The 22,709-nt window shown below is 30.7% G+C and overlaps 1 protein-coding gene across 1 annotated transcript in view; it reads right to left on the reverse strand.

Moving 5' to 3' along the window:
* LOC127735181 (NBAS subunit of NRZ tethering complex-like) overlaps positions 1-22,709 on the reverse strand; it is a 102,719-nt gene that overhangs the window by 41,760 nt on the left and 38,250 nt on the right. Inside the window, exons 21-34 of the mRNA XM_052245280.1 lie at positions 13,153-13,217; positions 12,395-12,466; positions 11,681-11,755; positions 10,987-11,061; positions 10,345-10,474; positions 9,786-9,920; positions 9,138-9,311; positions 5,904-5,977; positions 5,473-5,532; positions 4,924-4,986; positions 3,824-3,887; positions 2,392-2,450; positions 1,492-1,594; positions 106-323 (exon numbers count right to left, since the gene is read on the reverse strand). Coding sequence (XP_052101240.1) covers positions 106-323; positions 1,492-1,594; positions 2,392-2,450; positions 3,824-3,887; positions 4,924-4,986; positions 5,473-5,532; positions 5,904-5,977; positions 9,138-9,311; positions 9,786-9,920; positions 10,345-10,474; positions 10,987-11,061; positions 11,681-11,755; positions 12,395-12,466; positions 13,153-13,217 — 1,367 coding nt within the window. The remainder of the gene's footprint in view (positions 1-105; positions 324-1,491; positions 1,595-2,391; positions 2,451-3,823; positions 3,888-4,923; positions 4,987-5,472; positions 5,533-5,903; positions 5,978-9,137; positions 9,312-9,785; positions 9,921-10,344; positions 10,475-10,986; positions 11,062-11,680; positions 11,756-12,394; positions 12,467-13,152; positions 13,218-22,709) is intronic.

Here is a 22,709-nt window from a genome sequence, read left to right on the forward strand (position 1 = left end):
CATACCACATTTCCTTATTTTTATATATATTTTGAAATAAAAACTAGGAGATCTAATTGAGTGAGAAAGAAATTTGAGTAACATATGAATAATTGTAAAAATCACCTGGCAAGATCTATACATGGATCCTTCATATCTGTAGAAGAATCAAAATACTCCTGGGCTGATGAAACCACTAGCTGTATGGCTCGTTTATATGACACCTTTAAATCCTTTGTGTAGGATTGAGTTGGAAGACTCTCATTATTGCTTCTTTCTATGTACTCTCCTGCTAAAGTTATGCTCTCTCTTCTCCCAGAACAGAGCAAGCTCTCAGTAAATATCTGAAAAAGAAGATGTTTTAAGACACAAATGTGTAGTCCACATAACTGTGTAAAAGCTTGAAAACTAGTGTTGAGAACCACCTGATAAAACCCATCTAAAGGCTAGATTTAAGAAACATGAACAGATTCAAATTCATATTTTTATACCAAACACTAGAAAGTCTCCTTTTGAAATCATATTATATTTACAAAAGATTTATCAAAAATTGTGCAGTACAACCTTACTTAAAACTATAACTATGCTTTAACTTTTTCATGATGGTAAACCAACAGCCATAATTTCTGCTTAATATCTTTGAAAAAAATACTTTAAATAATTGATGTTTTAACAAATATAAAAAAAGTAGAAAAATATATACAGTCAAACCTGTATTAAGCAGTCACTCTTGGGAAGTATCAAAAGTGACTGCTCAAGAGAGGTTACCTTTGAAACAAGGTTCTAAAAACTACCCATTATGACATCAGCCATGGCTGGGATCAGGTCAAATTGTTTTAGTGTTTTCAATTGGTAGTGTTATTGTACTTGTGAGCAGTGGAATAAAAAATGGCGGATCCTGGTAATGTAAATTTGAAGAAAAATTCGTAATGTTCGTATATGTATATAGTTAAAGTTCGTGAAGAAATAAGTCCCCGATACTGTTTTCGATGGAAACTGAAAAGTGTTGAAAAAAACGAATTCAAAATCTATTGCATGATCTTGGTTGCAAACGGGTTTCCAGTTTCATTTTGATTTCGATATTGACAACATTTAATTTTCGTCATAAAGATTTTTGGTACTTAACAACATTAAAATGATGATTTCATTCGCAGATAAGGTGACCGCTGAAACGAGTTAAATTATATAGAGAAAATGTCTGGGAGGGTTTGAAAGTGACCGTTAGAGACAGGTAACCGCTGAAATGAGGTGACCGTTAAGGCAGGTTTCACTGTATATCAATTATTCAATGACATAAGTTCATCCTCAAGAGACTACACCATAGACCTTATCGATATTTGGGACTTTGTGACACTTGACCTGAAAATTTGTGACACTTGAACTATTGGCATCATACAACAATCACTTTTCTTTTGTGGCATCAGACATTTCTCTTGTGACATCAAAATTTTAAGGGAAGGTTTGTGATGTCCAGTAATGGCAGACAAATGGGGATAAGGTGTATTCACATACCTCATGACACAGACCAGACGACAGACATCTGTAGACTTGATTTTGTAACTGTATGACATCATCATGTAATTTTCTCCATGCAATTTCTGATAAGGGTTCACTTCTGTCAATTATAAATTCAAACATGAAAATTCAGGAATACTACACAAACATGCTACTAACTATATGTGAAATGGAATTTTCAATTTAAGAATAAGCATTCATTTTGACTTAATGGAAACTAAGATTTGTTATTTCAAGTTTGAGGTCCTTTTGGTCTTATATTATATTTAAGTATTTATACATCCTTGTACAATTTCAGTGTATCTGATGGAGGTAAATTCAGAAAGTGTTTTAAACGCAGCAAATTTATAAAATATTATCGATGTCTGTTTTCTTAGAGCATAATGATATGATTGTTCCTCTTTTATTTTTAAGCAATGTGACATGCTATAAGAATTCTGAGTGTTATTATTTATTTCATGACTGATATTGCTAGACAAGCATATTAAAGATTATCACATACTGTCGATTCATTTATTTTTGTGGATTGAAGAAAAACTATATTTAAGTTGATACTTGATTTCGTGTTTTTGCAAAAGTTTGCATACAACGGAATCCTACGAAATATGTATGCTTAGTTGAACATTTAAATTGGTTGTTCATCTTTTCCAACGAAATCCATGAAAATTTTTCCAACGAATAATAATGAATCCACAGTACAGGGGCTCTTTTCACAAAAAATCTTACGAGTAAAAATAGTCATAAGTCATGAACATTTCAGTATAACTTAAGATAAATTTTAATCGTAAGATTTTTTGTGAAAAGAGTCGCAGTATTTTGTTTATTTTTTCAGGTAAAAGGATTACACCACTTATGCAAAAAATGAATCATTAACCCATTACACAGACATTATCTAACCTTTTGCCAGCAGCTCTTGTCAATCTTATCATTAACATCTTGGCATCTTCTGCATCTTTCTGTAATTAAAAAAAAAACATTTGGTAATCTTTGAACTTTTTACAAAATGAATGGACTGGCCAGACAAACAAAATTACTGGACTCAAGATTATATGAACAAAGTAAGAAAATTGCAAAAACTAAAATCGTAAGAAAACCAAAATTAAAGCTATGAGGAAAAAAGTAAGAACATGTACTCAACAGGGCTTCCAAAAAATATTTGAGCCAGCCGGACATTTTAATCCCTTAAGACTAAGTATCAAAAGGCAACTATGGTAATCAGTTGGCCATCATATAATCAATGATTGACATTAAAACGATATTAAATTTGATGTTCTCACATAAACTGTTAAATTGACAGTTCATCATTCGAAGTGTGCAACATCAGCATACTAATATCTACCTTAGACTCTTTATTTGTGCAAAATAACGTTGTCAAAAACTTTACTTTCGTTTTTAAAAAGCACATTTTCCTAATACCGGATGTTGACTTGACAATGGTAAAACACAGACCAGAGACGGATACATAAAAATCCGTGTACTTTAACAAAGCACAATTGAGTTTAAGTAGCGCTTTCCATGTTATTTCTTCAAGAAAATACTTGAAATGAAAGTTAGATAAAAGTATCAATGATAATTTTAGCATTTTTGAAGAATTAGGATGCATAATTAAATTTCCCACCTGCGCACACATGTACTAGTTCAAACAACATGGTTCTGATTTCATCAAATATTATTTATAAACATATTTCTGATAATTTCAATCTTTTTGACTAAATTAATTAGATGCAAAGCGCTGAAATGTAAGAAAATAACTTTGAATAGACCAATCAATGTCTGGTACAAAATAGTTTACCTGTCACCTGAACAGGTAAATTTCAGCTGTCCGACAACTTATTAACCTTGATAAAAAATGAGAAGGTATTAAAGTAGGGCTTGTTTTGAAAGTACTTATTCATCATGTCACTTTTATGACCGGAAATGTGTGGCTGTTTAAGGCAACAGGTCGGGTCAAAAAGATAGCATACACTTCCATTTTTTTTTTAATTATGTTAAAATGATCGTCTCTTAAGAAAGCCTTGAACACTAAAAGTAGATGACTGTTTCATGCTTTTCCCAGTCAGACAATGTCCGGAATATATGACCGTTTTGGAAGCCATGGTGCTCAATGGCATTTAAAGAAAAATGAAGAAGAAAGGGAGATAACTGGAGATACTACCAATATACTCTATAAAACTCAACGCATGTATGTGGAAGGTAGAGGAGAATTGCAAATAGTTAAAGAGGCAGGTAAGTTGAAATATTAAAGTGGTCTGCATAAATAAATATAACTTTAAAAAAGTTAATTAAACAAAATTCCAAACAACATATTTTAAACAAAGTTACACAATACCTCTGTTTCTAGGATATAATGTAGAGGTTTCTTCACATCCTGTTCATGTAATATCTTTAACGCACTGAAAAAACAAGATAAAAGATCACATGATAAAATTGAAAATGATTGGAAATAGTCTTTTTTTATATCAAAGTGAAAGAATATTTGCCCCTGAATGAAAAATGAAGGTAAAATGCTTAATTTCTGTTTGTTGTTAGTACAGAAAACATGTGAAATAATAACATTAAACAGATTGTCATACACAAAGTTTTTAACATGATATTAGTTGAATGAAGCTTATTTTTAACCATTTCATTATTTTCGAATTACTCTTTAAGCAATTCAATATATCTTTACATAATTTCATTAACATTTGAAGATGTGATCTGAACATCCAATTATGTTGTAGCATTTTCTTATAAAATAATCATTACAGTGTGAAGTAAAAGGCTTTAACGCACTGTGCTCAAAATTGATACAACAAAATGTCACAATACTATCGCTTTATACCATATCAATTCAATAAAATATAAACAGAATTCTATGATACTGATAACTTAGCAATATTTTTATTATAGTAGAAATTGCAATGGGATTGGTTTTGCAAAAATAAAATCAATTTTAAATTTGATAGCATTATTTAAATGCACGTTTTCCTGAAATCTCAATGATTATTTTGATTTTTCCATTGTTCAACACTCACAATCATAAACGCATGCAGAAATTTTTGAATTTTACATACAATAGGTCCCCTATTCTTCTTGTGGCTTTCTCATGAAATGACCTTTAACAATCACTTAATTCAATTCTCATGAAATGACCTTTAACAATCACTTAATTCAATTCTCATGAAATGACCTTTAACAATCACTTAATTCAATTCTCATGAAATGACCTTTAACAATCACTTAATTCAATTCTCATGAAATGACCTTTAACAATCACTTAATTCAATTCTCATGAAATGACCTTTAACAATCACTTAATTCAATTAAATGATTAAAACTGCATAGGTCTATGCAATTGACACCACATTCTAGTTCTTATATGAAAAGATGATAAAGTACTTTAAAAAAAGTTAAAAACAGAAAATTTTACTGTATTTAAATAAAAATTACCCTAGATGTCTTTCTAGCTTGTCTATTTCCTTGTGCAGTCTAAGTGATTCTTTTGTTTCTTTCCTGTTAAAACATTTTCAGCATAAGGAATCAAAATATAAATAGTAAATAAGTTACAAAAAATAATTTTAAAAAACAACTGACACCAACATCTAGTCAAGATTTCAAAGTACCTTCCCTGTGTCTCCTAAAACTGTGATGGAATGTTCATCATCAGTCAGTCACAACAAGAAAATATTTAGGTGAGTGCAGAGAACACCCTTTCTTAGTTCAACTGTTATATCTATCTTTTGCAAGGTCTTAAACTGTAGTATTTGTCTTTATATATATGTGTACGTGCAATTAGTATATCTCGCTACACATCCTATAAAACCAATGAAGGATGTATAATGAATACTATGTCTATTGTCGTGAACACTCATATAATATTTTTGTCTACGGCTGCTTAATCATTGTTTGACTTCAATGAAACTTACAAGAATCTTCTTTGCATTGTAAAAATATCTAAAACAAAAAATTGTTGTCACATTGCCATTCTAGTTATCTTACCCATATCCTTTCTGTGGAAGGCACTGGAAAATTTCCAAAGCTAAGTCCAGCTGATCATCCCTACAAAATAATATGACCGGACAATTTAACATTAGATGAATGGGAAATGGTTTTGTGCAGGAGAAAACTATGCAATTAACCGAATTATGCTATTAAGCGGTATGCAATTAAGTGGAGTCGACTGTAATAATACTTTGTTCATTTACAGGGGTATTTTTGTTTTTATTTCAAACAGAATTGTTTATTTTTGTATATAAGATCGTCTGTTTTATACTTCATTATATTTTTCCAAGGTTAGTTGCTTACTTCAATGTAGCTGTAAGACCGATTCATTTTGAATAAATCAATGAATATGTATCAATTCATTTAAAATATATTGGCAATATACAGAATTTTAAAATTATATAAAACAAGATAAGTATACAGCATACCTGCCACAAACATATAGAGCTTCTAGGGCCATGGACATGACATCATCCTGACTTGATATTATAGGCCTTTTTTGCTGAAACCAACAAAAACCGCATGTTTACATAAGGAGTAGGTCCGGTAAGGGCTGATTTTGGCCTCAAATTTCAGATTCATCTGATGAAAGATTTTGGACACTTTTTAAACACTTGAGTATCTACTTCAGTCGATTCAATTAGTTTATGTGAAAGGTTTGAACTGATTTAGTCATTAAAGACGCTAAAATTCAAGCTTAGATATGAAAAATCTATCAAATATGCCAAATTATGTCACTTTTCAGATGGTTTTTTGTCAACAAGAGGCTCTCAAGAGCCTGAATCGCTCACCTGTATTTCAGAGGAGAAGATTTTTAAATGTTAGCAAACTTGATGAACAAATTGTGTAAAATTGTCTTTAAAGGCCAATAACACCTTAAGGGGTCAATTGACAATTTTGGTCATATTAACTTTTTTGTAGATCTTACTTTGCTGAACATTATTGCTGCTTACAGTTTATATATATCTATAATAATATTCAAAATAATAACAAAAAACTGCAAAATTTTGTTAAAACTACCAATTCGGTGGCAGCAACCCATCAATGGGTTTGTTCGATTCGTCTTAAAATTTCAGAGCTGATAGATCTTGACCAATTAAACAATTTTACCCCCATGTCACATTTGCTCTAAAAGATTTAGTTTTTGAGATATAAGCCAAAAACTGCATTTGACCCTTAAGTTCTATTTTTAGCCATGGCAGCCATGTTTGTCGATGGATACAAACTTCGGATACAATTTATAAACAAGATACCCTAAGGAACATTTAGTTGAAGTTTGAAGGTAATTGGCCCAGTAGTTTCAGAGGAGAAGATTTTTAAATGTAAGCAAACTTGATGAACAAATTGTGTAAAATTGTCTTTAAAGGGCAATAACTCCTTAAGGGGTCAATTGACAATTATGGTCATATTAACTTTTTTGTAGATCTTACTTTGCTGAACATTATTGCTGCTTACAGTTTATATATATATCTATAATAATTTTCAAAAAAAATAACAAAAAACTGCAAAATTTTGTTAAAACTACCAATTCGGTGGCAGCAACCCAACAATGGGTTGTTCGATTCGTCTGAAAATTTCAGAGCTGATAGATCTTGACCAATTGACTAATTTTACACCACGTCACATTTGCTCTAAAAGATTTAGTTTTTGAGATATAAGCCAAAAACTGCATTTGACCCTTAAGTTCTATTTTTAGCCATGGCAGCCATGTTTGTCGATGGATACAAACTTCGGATACAATTTATGAACAAGATACCCTAAGGAACATTTAGTTAAAGTTTGAAGGTAATTGGCCCAGTAGTTTCAGAGGAGAAGATTTTTAAATGTAAGCAAACTTGATGAACAAATTGTGTAAAATTGTCTTTAAAGGGCAATAACACCTTAAGGGGTCAATTGACAATTTTGGTCATATTAACTTTTTTGTAGATCTTACTTTGCTGAACATTATTGCTGCTTACAGTTTATATATATATCTATAATAATTTTCAAAATAATAACAAAAAACTGCAAAATTTTGTTAAAACTACCAATTCGGTGGCAGCAACCCAACAATGGGTTGTTCAATTCATCTGAAAATTTCAGAGCTGATAGATCTTGACCAATTGACCAATTTTACACCACGTCACATTTGCTCTAAAAGATTTAGTTTTTGAGATATAAGCCAAAAACTGCATTTGACCCCTATGTTCTATTTTTAGCTATGGCCGCCATGTTTGTCGATGGATCAAAACTTGGGATACAATTTAAAAACTAGATACCCTAAGGAACATTTAGTTAAAGTTTGAAGGTATTTGGCCCAGTAGTTTCAGAGGAGAAGATTTTTGAAATAGTTTACGACGACAGACAACGACAGACGACAACAGACGCCAAGTGATGGCATAAACTCACATGGGGCCCTTCGGGCCCTGGTGAGCTAAAAATGAAAGTGGCTGCATCCGTGTTCACTCTCAACCTTTATATATGTTATGTATTATCATCAAATACACATTACATTTAAATATTAAGAATGAAGACAAATGCAGCCACTTCGATTTAAGACGGAAACCGTCTAAAATTTAACTCAATTGCTAAAATTGTAAAGATTTCAGTAATTTAGCATGACTTAATGTTGCTAGTACCCGATATATGTGCATTGTATTGTCAAAAACAGCACATATTTATGTAACAGAAGTTTCCTACTTTCCAATAAATAGCTAAAAGTTTACATTTTAACAATTTTGTAAAACTGCTATATTTTGGGGCCAAAAAGGGGTCTTACTGGACCTACTCCTTTATCGCAAATGAGTAAAATTTGCAAATGCAACGAAAACAAGGAACAAAAATAATACATGTATATGCAACTTAAAAATCACCATGCAATGATATTGGGCTGTGATGCAATTTTTAATAAATGACTGAGGATAACCATTTGTGTTTTTTGAAGAGCAGAAGACCACACAATAAAAATATTAAAACTTTGCATTTATTGAATGTTTGTGAAGAACTGAATTTCCAATGAATTTAACGGTGAGAAAATAGGGTTTTTTACTTGATGAAGCCAGATCACATGATGCCTTTCAGGCTTCTAAATTTGTGAAAAAACTACACTTTGTAACCAGAAAGTTGAACCAAATTTGTGAAAATGTTTCAGCTTTGAAATGAGTCATCGTAAATATCCAAGTTTACGATATGGACATAGGAATGGAGAAAAGGCTACCACTATTACCTATATGAAATGAATTGCACATATTGACCCAAAAACACAAACAAACTATAAATACATTTCTCTTTGGTATAAATGAGTGTTACAGTGTATGATGAAAAAACAATAATATAAATAATCTTTCCATCATTGTAGCTGGGCATAAACATTTTGTGATCCAAATCATCCAATGTAAAAGATTATTTATTGCGAAGGCAATCAAACCTGAATGATTGGTTTTTCAAGCAGAAATTTAAAGATCCTATTTAATGGTTCCTATTTAATGAACTCCACAGAGAACAATAGCTATTGTATATATTCAATGGGACAGGACACTTTGCAAAACTTCAAATGGACAGGTAAACTCCAACTGATATTGGGGAAAGGTTTCATTGCCTTCGCAATAATTACTTAAAATTTTCAATTCAATCATAATAATGTTTAACTCTTATTTCAGAATTACTTCACAAAGAATACTCACAGTTGCTTTAGATGCTTCAAATATTTTTGTGGGTAATGTAAGATCTGTCTTAGCTTTTGTGACAATGTAATCTCTAAGTAATGAAGTAAAGGTCCCTGGCTGTCTGTGTTCACACTGCTGAAGGAAAGGTACCAACCATTTGTGGAGACACTTTGTGTACATTTCTGTTGATGCCTGAATAAAAATTTATTACAAATACAGTCTGTTATAGAGTACTGAATTAATTTTTTGCCTGAGTTATCTTTAAACAGTTTATCAGATCTATGCCCTGATCAGCATTGTAATGCAATTGTATGTAAGCAAATCATATTTGTAATTTCTAACCATAACATTTAGGCTTGCATACTTTATTTTTTCAGCAGATTTTATCATTTCAAAAAGATTATTTTACAATTTTTTACATTTTTTTACCATTTTCAAAACCATAGTGACGTCAGGTGCTCTTTCTCACAAAAACACTTATAACAAAAATATTGCAAGTTATACTGAAATGTTCATGACTTACAAGCATTTTTCTCTTAAGATTTTTTGTGAAATGAGTTGCAGATTTTTTATTTAAAAAAAATTAGATTGGACAGATATGTAGAAGTCAGAATTTTTTTGTGCAACAGCATACACATTACTTTTATCAGTGAAACTAAGACATACCTTGGACATAATTAGTTCCAATTTATCATAATCAGCCATCTTTTGTAGTTCATCAAAGGTCAGATTTTCATCCACATAACAGTCATACACTAGCATCTCCATGGTAACCAAGTTATCAAGCAGTTCAGATAAACCCTGAAAAATTAGTATTCACATTATTATCTATTCAAATCATACATCTATATTTTAATTCTTTTAAATATGGTATTACTGTTTCTATATAAGGCTTGTCATCTAATGTTTTTCTAGTATTCAAATACATCAAGCTCCTAACCATAATACATACTGTAAACTTATTTATTTTTGCGAATGCTTTTTTTCTCACTTTTATCTCTTTTAAGACAATTTCGTGATGATTTACATGTAAAATTTTTAACTTGTATTCATAAAAGGAAAAGATCCAAGTTTGACATATTCACAACCAATTATATTCATGTTACTTTTCTTATCATGAAAATTGCATCAATAAATGGCTAGTGAATATAAGTTGGTATACAGATTATGTAAAGGTCTTTTTATTTAGGTCTACAAAAACTATATCCTGAAAAGTTGGACCCACCTCAACTCCTCTCTCAGTGGCCAGTTTGACCAACTCTACAGATAAGTCTACTTGTCGTGATAACCTCTCGATCTCACAGGCTCTGAAACTGTACCACTTAGATAGATCTTCAGTGTTTGGATTGGCCATTCTACAGCAAAAAAAATATGTAAAAATGATTATTACCTTGAATATTCAATTGTAACAGTCTTTAAATTCAGAATTGCAGGCATTTAAAAACAGAGATTAATTATTGTGATATCAGGAAATGCTGCATACAAATAATGCTATCAAAATTTAAAATGGGAGTTTTAATTTTTTTTTGACAGCTATCTCTTCGCAATTTTTACAATAATAAAAAAAATCCCCAAAATTTCTAAATTTACAGTAATTATAGAATAACTAATCCAAGAATTCAAATAAAGAAAAAAAATCAACAAGTGACTGAACAACAAATTAATTCACAAATATGAGAAAAATTTATAAATTTACACACAAATATATGCACAAAAACCAACAGACAAAACACTTTAAAAAGTTCTGTGGTATGACAATAACGTCAAAAAGACTAATTAAAAACTACTTCCGCTTAAATATAATTTTTAAAGTTTACTCATATCAAGAACCAAACATTTGGCTAGTGTAAAAAATCATTATACAAACCTGAAATCTTTAAGGCCTGGATTTTCCTCATATAAGAAACCTCCAAGATCTGGTAAAACTGGTTCTATTATAGATCTGAAATGAATAAGTGTTAAATTGAATTATATAACCATTTGATCAATAACTCCCTCTGTTTAATATGTTCAATACTGTTTTGCTATTTATAATTATGAAACAAAGCTGCAATGTTTCACTGAACACAATACTTTGAAATGAAAGATATGCTATAAAGGTTGTCATTGAAACAAAAGACTGACTATTAGACTGACAATGAAATTAAAAATGTGCTTTCAAACTTTACAATGAAATGAAGTGCTAAGTTGGGATAGTTAAGACTGCTATGAATGAAAGTTCAGTTACAAGTTATAATTTCAAAATATGTGCTTTTGTTGTAGTAGACAAATATATAACAAAGTTGAAAGTTTCATTGTAATTATTTGAGATTTGAGGCTAAATGAAGAGTCACAGACTTGAGTGTCATGATGTCACAGGACACAGATCTGAGGAAAGGACACAGATTTGAGGCCGGACATAGATGTGACTCTTACATATATAATTCAAAATAATATACAAATAAAACATCAATAAATAATATTTAAATCTTTTAAATCAACATATAAACCTTAAATTCAATCCCTTATTCATAATCAACTATACTTTTATCATGTCTCAAACCATTTTTTGGATGTTTTACCTGCAAAAATCTTCCTCACTCCAATCTTTTTCTCTCCATCTGTCTTCTTCCCAAGGAATAACTGACTTATCATTCCTGTAACATAAAAATGACCAATTTGACTGAACATGTGTCTGATGCCATATTTTTCCAAGATCAAATATTTAGTGGTTTTGGAAGTTTGGATTGGTCCAAATGAACTTTTAATAGTTATGGAAACCAAAATGTACAAACATTTAATGAATTGGTTCAGACATTTAAGATCTATTAAAGATGAATGTTATTCCTTATTCTTTATTTTTCAATATAAAGTAAGTCAATTCTTTCTTCAGAAAAAATTGTCTAGACAAAAAAAATCTGTTCTCAAATTTCTGATAATTCTGTAAAAAGTACTCTTTCAGTTAACACTATTCACAAATGTTCCAGTTTGGCAAACATTCAATATTTCCAGTACAATATCATATACTAATTATCAAAATTGGATTCTTAATTCCTGATTATTTTGGATCTGTTGATTTTGTGATTTTACAGGGAAGATTTCTTTAAAAGGACAATATTATCTTACTAGCAAAATTTAAAAATTATTTAAATGAAACTTATATTTGAACAAAACTTCTAGACCTTTAGTCTTGCTTCTAGAATATCCCTTTGTATTAATTAACAACTTTCTATTGAAAATAATGAATCTTAATAATGCAGAAGGAAATCTCTTGAAACAAACTTTTATTCACTTACCCAACTTCTGGTAGCAGTGACCTATATTCATGTGGATTTGTTGTTTCTGGAAAATTAGACAATATCCCTAACCTGAAATATTGCAATATTGAAATGAAATGTTTTTTAATGAGCTTATTTACAGCAAAAACATTTTATGTGATATTCTAAATTCCTTGCAAGTTGTCAGTTGTTTGTGTAAGAGGTTTTGTTAGCTAATAAAATCAAAATGACAAGAGTAAAGAAGCTTGATTAATGTAACTATGCCGTAAATTTACCTCAGTTTCGTCCAAGTAATTTAGATTTCAGAACTTTAAATTTTTAAAAATTCAAGCTTTTGACATATTCCCAAAAGAATTTACCATTTGCTAGAAAACTGGATAAAAAGAAGGGTTTATGATGCAACTCATACAGTATGAACATGATTTTTAATCAAATTTAGTGTCATAATTCGTTTCCTCTTTAAAATAATAATCTATTTAAATCTTTTTAAAAAATAAGAATCTTAGGAATCATTTTGCATATAACTATCATAAGGACTCCTAATGAAACTATGACTTACAAACAACTATTGAACTTAATAAATTCTTATTGTGCAAATGCATGAAAAAAGAAGCATATTTGAACACTCTGGTGACATATATGAACAAATAAACAAGACAGATGCAAACCAACCATCTAACTACTTGTTCTATATAATGGATAAAAAAAAAATATATTAAGAGTATAAACAAAGTAACTATAAACAAAGTAATTCTAAATAAGCTTTTGACAATTACCTGTGAGGTCTTAGATCTTCCCAGTGAAAGGTGAACAGAGTTTCTAAAGCTTCTATATCATTATCCTGTAAATTAAAATTTTGCATAAAACTAAACATAATCAAAATATTAGAATTAACATATAACATATTTTGTTTGTTTCATAATATCACTTCACATTTTATGAATTTTATATTTCTAGTACGCTCAATCCATGCAATAGGTTAATTCAGTTAGGAATTACCCTATCTATATTACAGTTGCACAGCTTTCAATGACACTAAAATTTCAGCAAGAGGATTAAACATTTAAAAAAATCTGTAAAATTAAAGAACAATCTGTTGAATTTAATTTCAAAACTACACAATTTTTAACCAGTGTGCAATATTGATTTCACAAACAAAATACCAAACCAAGACCATGTTTATAAGGCCTAAAATAAAATTTCATTTGTTTGGCATTGCCGCCCACCCACTGAAAAACTTGCCGCCTAAATAATGTTATTTGCGTTTCAGAATTTTATTTTTTTTTGTATTAAAAAAATCGGAATAATGCCAGAATTTTCATCGTATCCTCATAGTTTGTTCCGGGCTTTACTTATTTCAAATCAAGATCGTAAAAGTTCTTGCTGTACACTGTGTTGAGAGCGAACGTTTAAATGACATAGAATAAAAGTAGATAATGTCAAAGGGTGCTATAAGCTATAAAAAACTAGGGGTTATTCCCCGACTAAAAATAAACATGGAGGGAAATCCCTTTTTATTCATATAATTGGTGAAAAAGTATCATGTTTTTTGTATTTGATTGTATAAATTAGTTAATTAGCTTTCAATTTAAACAGGTTAAATGATTAAAATAATTTTAAAAATTAGATTAAATATACATGTTTTGAGGGGAGACAACACTGTAAACATCCTGTTGTTTTGGCAGTGAAAATTGAAAACTTATTTGCAGCCACTGTAGCTCTTTTCGAAGCAGGAAACCGTACCCTGAAACATGATTTTTATTAAAGGCCAGGTAAAAACCTATGAATTTCATACAGTTTTGATTATGGGAAATGTGCCTGTATCATGTTTACATGGGTATGCACATGAGCTGATTTCAGGTTTTTTATGTTCAGATTAGGCAACTTTTTCCCTATTTTCTCTGGATAGAACTTTTTTACTATACTAAAAGTACACTATATTTTTATTTCAATATAAACTAGAGACAATTCTGATTCCAGTGATATCTAGTTTTATACAAGTATCTTTATTAACCATTCCACCACTAAGGGTCACTTAGTCATGGTCCCTTAAAATATGACGTCATAGAAAAAAACTGTTGATTGCACCCAAAGAGGCTGGCAGTGGAGGAAAGCCTATCTTGTTTAAAGAAATGAGTCCTACCTAATCCAAATATCTCAATACAATCCCCAAGATATAATTCTCTCTTTCTTGTAACAGTATATTTATCCAGTGAATTATAATAAAATATCATTATTTTTTTGCTTTTAATAAATATCTTATATATTTCTTCTTCCAACTTTTTTAACAGACATGTGATTCTTCCGGCAGCAGTCAAAATCTCCCGATTTTCAAGCCCTCTTCTGTCCCTCCTGTTAAAAATTCAAATCTTTCGTTTTTTGAAAATTTCAATACCAAAAATTTGTCAGTCTCCGTTTGTTATTATCAATGATTTCAATCTCTAATATCGATTTTGTAACACTGATGAAGGCAATGTTTACCTGTAAATCATAGAACTTGGATAATTTTATCATATGGTGTCACTTGACAGCTAGGGTGTCAAACATGCAATAAATCAACGCATTTTACCTCGGGCTTACCGCCGTTATGGAAACAATGATTTGTGTATTAGAAAAACACTTGATATAAAATTTGAGTAACTTCCCTTGATTAATAATACTTTTCAAGTTATCCTCCTAAAAATAATGTAAATAGGTACAAAATATAAATGAAATTTAAATTAAACGTAGAATGGTATAAAAATGGTAATTCCATAATTTTAACTTTTTTAGGAAAAATAAAAAATTGATAATAATTTGAGCGATCTATACTTTTTTCAATGCTTAACCCTTTCCCTTTCAGGCATTTTAGACCTTTACTTATCGAAAAGACACTATCAAAGTTCAATTGAATACTGCATTCGCACCAATGGTCATGCACATGCCATGTTGGGCTCATATGAAAGATAATTGGTCAAATATTTCAGAAAATTACGTTTAAAGATAATTCGTCCTTTTTTGGTCACGTGGGATGTTTCGAAAAGTCATGTGACTTTTGGAGAAAATGTGGAAAAATACGAAATCCTTGGGACAAAAGTCGTGTAGAGACATATTGTTGCGCTAATAGGGTAAGGTTTTGGTGGAAACACAATGCCCCAAGTCTGTTAAAGACATACAAGTTATCATATTGTTATTAAAAGAGGAAATATGTGCTATATGCCTTGAAATCTCGATGTCCGTTACATTCAAAATAACTGATTTCAGACGCTCTTTTCGTCCAATTACAAACTCAGACACTAGTTTTTTTGTCTAAATCGTTTTCAGTCAAGCAGTAACCTAAATTTTGTTTTTCTAAGGGAAGATTCATTAAATTACTAATGATAACTTGATGTGGCGCACCCTGGACCGAACCCGATGAAGCAAATGGGGAAAAAGGGGGGGGGGTTCAGCATACCCCTGTACCACTGGCATCGTTAGAAATATATTGAAATTTAAGTACTTAAGTCTACTACTCAAGACGTGAAAAAAAAAACATATGAAGATCCTCACCCAGCTTGTTTTCTTTTAGAAATTATGTGTTCCGATGATATATTTTTAATGCCAAAATGGCCAAATGCATGATTTTTGCGCAAATATAGCAGGAATCCAATTCTTAGTCTGTCTTGTTTCCATTGACATATACATTTTCCTTCATTTAAACAAACGTGTTTTCAACTTTATCATACCCAAACACTTACGAAACCATGTTTTGTTACATCTATTTCAACTTTGCTAAAAAAATTCAGGACATTTCAGTGGTTTTTGTCTCTTTTACGATAAAATCTTTAAGAAATGACTACCGATTTTTAGTGCATTTCAAGTTTGTGATTGCGCTGGTACACTAAAAATCATATTTTTTACTAGTGTACAAGTTAGAACTATTATTTTAATACCATTCTTCAAAAACTCACTGCACAGTTATTGAAAAAAGTCATAATTCCCCCCAAAAGGACAGTTTTCTATGCACTTCTTTTTGAAAATATTTTTTAAAATTCGAAGAAAAAAAAAATGGTTTTTACGGAAGAAATACATGTCAGTAAGAGGCGAATTGACTATAAACTGATAATGATAGAAGTTTGATGCACATTCAACCATATTGCTGGTATTCTGAGGATTAATTTGAGCCCTTAACCATATCTGTACGTCAGCAAATGACGATGGAACAAGACTAAATGCCCAAAAAATATCTTAAAATTTGCTTACCGGTGTGAAAGGGAAAGGGTTAAATTTACATTGATAAGAAGTTTATTTCCTCTTTACCATCTTTAAGCCAACCGAGCAAGACCCTCATGCGTAGTTAAGATTGTTATAAACCCCCTCATGGTCGACTATGATTAATAACTGTGCTAGTTATGATAATCATTTTAATATATTAAAAACAAAGCTGATTGTAATAATAATCAATATGTTATCATCATAAAAGACCAGAATACAAACCAAATAAGTGTAGACTGACAGGCCTACCAGACTGTACCTGATGTGCAGAGTCTGATCAGACTTTGGCATTGATGAAAACTAAGACCTAAGTCCTGTGACTAGACATGACTAGATTCAGTTGTTCTCGACTCATAATTTTTTAAAAAAGGATATCAAGTGATATAAAGCAAAGTCTGTTCGATTGTTTAAATTCATTTTGTTCATTGAATCAACCTAAAATGCAAAAAAGGTTAATACAAAGGGTTTTTTTTTGGACAAGTTACAATTCCATTCGGACAAGTAAGTTTTGGTATGTACTTGTCCTATTGGGCAAGTTGAAAAAAAAAGTTATTGTAGAGGCCTGTCCTCTCTGACTGTGTGACTGTGGCAAATAAAGTTCATTTACCAGATCACTTCAAAACATACATTAATTAAGATGGCCCATCATGGGAAGACAATTTAATAATCGAGGGACACACCAAGAAAGCCAGAAATGAATAGAAAGTGAAAATAATCAAATAAATAAAGAAGAGCTTGTTATGTGACCAGACAGTGAAATATATCCAGTGCACATGCATATATATTGTTGTTTACTAATTACATTTTATCATTACTTATTACACTCTTAGAGGACTCTGTCAGAAGTGTCAGAAACTTTGTATACATATACTGTAAACCAACTAATTTTTGCGAGCGATTTATTTTCGCGTCTTTCGCAGTAGAAAAATAACACGAATATAAATCGTCGCGAATATCTAAAACTTGGATCTTTCCTCATTTAACTACATCAAGCAAATTTTAAAATCGCGAAATTAAATCGCTGGGAAATGGGCCAGTAAGGGCTAAACGCCAAATAAAGAATCCGCGAAAATAAGTTGGTTTACAGTATATGTTTTATGTACTTAAAATAAACATTTGTCAGAGTTCAAAATGTTTAGTTTAAGTATAAAGAAGATTTTTTTTCTATTAAAACAAGTGCATATTGTAGATGTACATCATATGATGGGAAACATGCAAGAATAATCTCTAGTCACTATTATTAAACTACTAGTCTGCAGTGAAGTACTGTACTTTGTTTGGGCTTTAAAATTGTTAAATGTTACACCATTTAGATTGTTTTATTTCTAACACTGTCAGATGCTACATTAAATGTGTTGTGTTTAAAGGGAAACTTCGCAAAAAAATAAAAAATTGATATTATGTCCATTCTGTATAAAAAAGCACAAATTCATAAATATTAAAGTTTTATTCTGCTAGATAAGAGATCACCATCGATTTTAAATTTAGAGTATCAATTCTCTGCGTGCGGCCATTTTGACATCTTCTCGGTTTATAAACCACGATATATCTATAAACCACAAAGGACCAAAACCAGCAGTAACCTAACGTAGTCGCATTTATCCGACTAACTAACTTGATACGGAAAATGTAATTATTTTTCTAAATAACTATGGTCTGTCGTTTTTAAACTGTTTTTTCTTTACGAAGTTTTTGAAACAAGAAATTTATATGGGAATTAGTTAAAAAGTCAAAGTTCAATTTCATAAATAAGTGTTCCGTGTAAAATCGGTTTCGAAAATCTAATTTGTTCATAATTCTTTTATGTAATAAACTTATTTAAATAAATTCGGACCTTCTCTTATCTGATCACCAGCATGGCTAAAGGAATTATTCCCTGAGGTATTGTGAGGTGACACGTCCAGGTATTCAAGCGATTTCCTGTCGGGCTTAAAAACTCTTATTACACAATTACATAAAGCATGTTCATGCATCGGGTATTGATCAGTGTACACAGCCGATAACTTGTAACTTTCCATTTTGAAACTATCAGGTGTATACTGTAAATTCAGAAATTATTGCGATGTTTTTATTATTGCGAAAAATGCGACAGGGTTATAATCGCAATAATTTAAACACGCATTTTGAAAGTTTTTATATGAATTAAACAGGATTTTTCTCAATATCGCAAAAATTAAAACCGCATTTAAGTCTAAAATGACAAAATCGCAATAATAAATGCACGCAATAATTTCTGAATTTACAGTAATATCTCTGTCTTGCGTGTCCGATAGTGATATACTAGTCATTACTAAACTCATACGCTTGTTTATAAATAACATTTCTGGTGTAAAGAATGATATTTATGAAAATCTAAATAATTCCCAAAAAAGATTTAATAAAATAAAAATCTATTTACATATTTTTTCCAAGGGTAAATTGGGGAAAATGTAAGTATATACTCGTCAATAATGATGGACATTTTGAAACATGAAAGACTATTGATTTAACAAAAATGTACGCACTTGTCGATATTGGTTTATACGCCTAGATAGAAAGTTATGGAACTTTAGGTAGTCGCAATTTAAAATTGTATATTGAATATAAGAAAGAACATCCAGAACCAATTTGATTTAAATACAGGTCGATATCTAACTTGCTTTGGTTCATCGAAGTTATGGACATAGTAAAATCACAGATTTATATTTCAATTAGATTGTTCTCGAACAGTTGAAGAAATTCGTCATCATCTCAATTGTTGGGTATAATGTATATTAATGTGAACATGGTTCTAATAGAACCTTGTGCCAATTTTCCTGTTCCGACATGCATGTCATATATGCCACTGGACGTACATTAATGATCCCCAAAAAGTGTATTTGAAGAAATAAAGAAACTTCACTCCGGATAGACTGATAGTAGTTGTATTAACGTCTGATCAGCTTGAGGGTTGATTAATTTATTACGTTAGCTTGTGGGGGAATAAACCATTCCCAATATTGCACCTATGCATAAAATATTAAATAAGAGTAATATAAGAGAAAATATAAATACGAAAAGTCGCATATCTGGTAAAAAAAAGTCTCACCAACTATAGGATTTAACGTACAATTGTCATTATAATCGAAATAAGGGACAGTCATTAAAATACATGCATGTACGTTTTGATAAAAAGGGGTGCCGCAGTTGCATATTATTCATCATAAATCTATTTCAAGTTTATACTTTCCTGTTATTCTTATCAGTTAACGCAGAGACATGTAACTTTACATCTCTAGTTAACGACAATCAACTAAAGTATATAAATATCTGAATCTGATGTGACTTACCATTCATCTCTAATGGTTCATCTCTTTCATTTTTTTTTTTCTTCTTTTTTTTTTTATTGGGGCAGGAACATAAACATTGTTAGATATAATGTTCCCAGGTTTGAGGAGGGGGTTGGGGGGTTGGAGGTCAAGTCTATCGAAAGTTACAAAATAAGAACATTGTATTTATGAATTTACAAGAAGAATTCTGTTCTTGGACGTAGTTTTCTTCTTTTTTTTTAGTTCAGTGATTTAAATTGAGAAAAAATCTAGTCAGAATTTAAATCGTTCCGGCAATCCCCCACCTAAGACTCCTCTAAAATCATGAATGGTCATGCTTCACAATCATCAGAGTTTACTTTGCATTGGTACATTCTGTATCGGTAGTGATTAACCTTGACATTTCCGGGTATAACAGAGCTACTTGTATATTACCTGTATGTGGTAAGTTACATCGTCCCATGAGGTCTTACGTATACAGGTTCACATTTATAATGGTTTCTGATATAACAAGGTTTTATGACATTCACACTTCTGCATGTTCTGTATACCAGTTTCTTATCTTATTTTCAGACCGAATGAGGATGTGAATATTTTCCAGGAAAAATATTGAGTATCAAAGTATCAAATTAATTTCGGGATTTTTTTCTTTCTTGGTATTAAATCACAGAAATTTAAAGAATATACTGCTTATAGATATAAGAAGAAGTGGTATGAGTGCAAATGAGACAACTCTCCATCCAAGTCACAATTTATAAAAGTAAACCATTATAGGTCAAAGTACGGTCTTCAACACGGAGCCTTGGCTCACACCGAACAGCAATCTATAAAGGGCCCCAACAAATTACTTGTGTAAAACCAGGAGTATTCTTGTCAGTTAAGACAGACATATAATTATATGTATATATATGTCTGCGGTATAGACATGGTTTATGAATGAATGATAAGTCTTGCAAAGGTACAAGATATAAAGCACATTGAAAATTGATTCCGCCGGTCTGTCTCCATTCAATAAAGGAAAGTTGACGTTAGATTGATTCTGTAAAATTTTTTTAAACATCGTTGGTCAAATAGCTAAAGTATTTGTTGTGAGATGTAGAATATTTTAATAAGGACATTCCCGATTAGGTAAATGTAGATCGCTTTGGACGGACCAAACTATATTAATGTAACTGATAATTTTCTCTGCACATTTAAATATTCAAGGTTACCGATGATAATTCAAAATAGCACAGTTTTTGGTTTATATGCTCGTTTTCGTGGGCCATTTTTATTTATAAAATTATTTCATTGAAAGTTATTCAGAATTCCGATGTTACAACAAAATACTCACCCATCTATTTAAAAACTGAGCTAATGCAAAATATAAAAAATATATATAACGGCGATTCAGGTATTTTGCCACCATATTCCTCCCCAAATAATTATTTTTTCTGTCTAAAACCCACATTTCTATTTTATCTTTTTCAAACCGGAAAATAACTTTTGTTCGTAATTATTCGATCTCATTCCAATAAGACAAAGTTGACCTTAAATTTCCTGTCAACTTTTTAAACATCTTTCTTCAAATGGCTGAAGTATTTATACGTTGTGAGATTTAAAATATTTTGATAAGGACATTAATTCCTGAATATGTAAATAAAGATCGCTTTGGACGGACCAAATTATATAATGGCAATTGGTAATTATCTATTTCAAATATGCAAGGTTTCCGATTCTAATTTAAAATAGTACAATTTTAGTTCATACACTCGTGTTTAGAATGCCATTATTATTTATTCAATTAAATTAATTCAGTATTTCATTGTTACAAAAATATTCAGCAGTCATAATTCATTTTAAACTGAGCTTACGGAAAATATAAAAATATACCACGGTTATCCAGTTATTGTGCCACCATATTACTCCCCCAAAATAATTATATTTCTTTTTTTATTTTTTGTCTCAAACTATCACTCCCGTTTACCATTCATACAAAATGATGTTCACACCTGGAACGGTGAACTGTGACGGCTAAAATTCACTGAGTGAAGATCAAAAGATTAGAATTACAGAATGCAAACCTTTAAATACCTTGAATTTAACCACGCATTCAACAGGTAGTCACTAAGTGTCACAGTACAATACACATTGTATTAATTTTACACAGTACTAGCGAGAAATGTTTGCTAGACTGAAGTAAAAGGTGAGAATACAAACATTCATTTTTAATACACTATCAGTTATATATGTTTGTTGAAAATATCCGTCGGAAAAAAAATTCATAAAAATATTCTATTGTATGATTTACTTTTATTACTATAATGACTATAATCATATCAGAAATCCTTAAAATATAAATCGTACATTTTTTTTTAAAGTTGCACGGCTGATCACTTTACTTTCTTAATTATTAGTTGGTTAATAGCTACGCCAAAAGTCGTCGATGCGCTTTAAATCGCGTAATTATATGATTAACGAACAAGACTTAAATGAGATTAATTCCACTCCCGGCATGCAAAAAGACTTAAACTACGTCACAGAAGTCAGGAAGTTCGAATAAATAAAATTAATAATTCCCAATTTTCTTCTTTATTAGTTTTCATATCCAGATAAAACTTGGTGAATATGTTTTTTATGGTATTATGAACATAATAAGATGATAAGTAAAAAATCGCGAATTTTCCCTTTAAGACACAATACCAATCATCTTTGATTTTCATTCAGTATCAGATTGCCAGGTTTAATAGATAGGGCTTAGATTTCAAAATTCAACAGTCCGTCTAACAGACAGAAAATGTTTTTTAAGAAAATAGAATTTGATTTTTGCTGTT

The sequence above is a fragment of the Mytilus californianus genome, unplaced genomic scaffold, assembly GCF_021869535.1.
Source record: "Mytilus californianus isolate M0D057914Y unplaced genomic scaffold, xbMytCali1.0.p SCAF_3, whole genome shotgun sequence".
Classification (NCBI taxonomy): domain Eukaryota; kingdom Metazoa; phylum Mollusca; class Bivalvia; order Mytilida; family Mytilidae; genus Mytilus; species Mytilus californianus.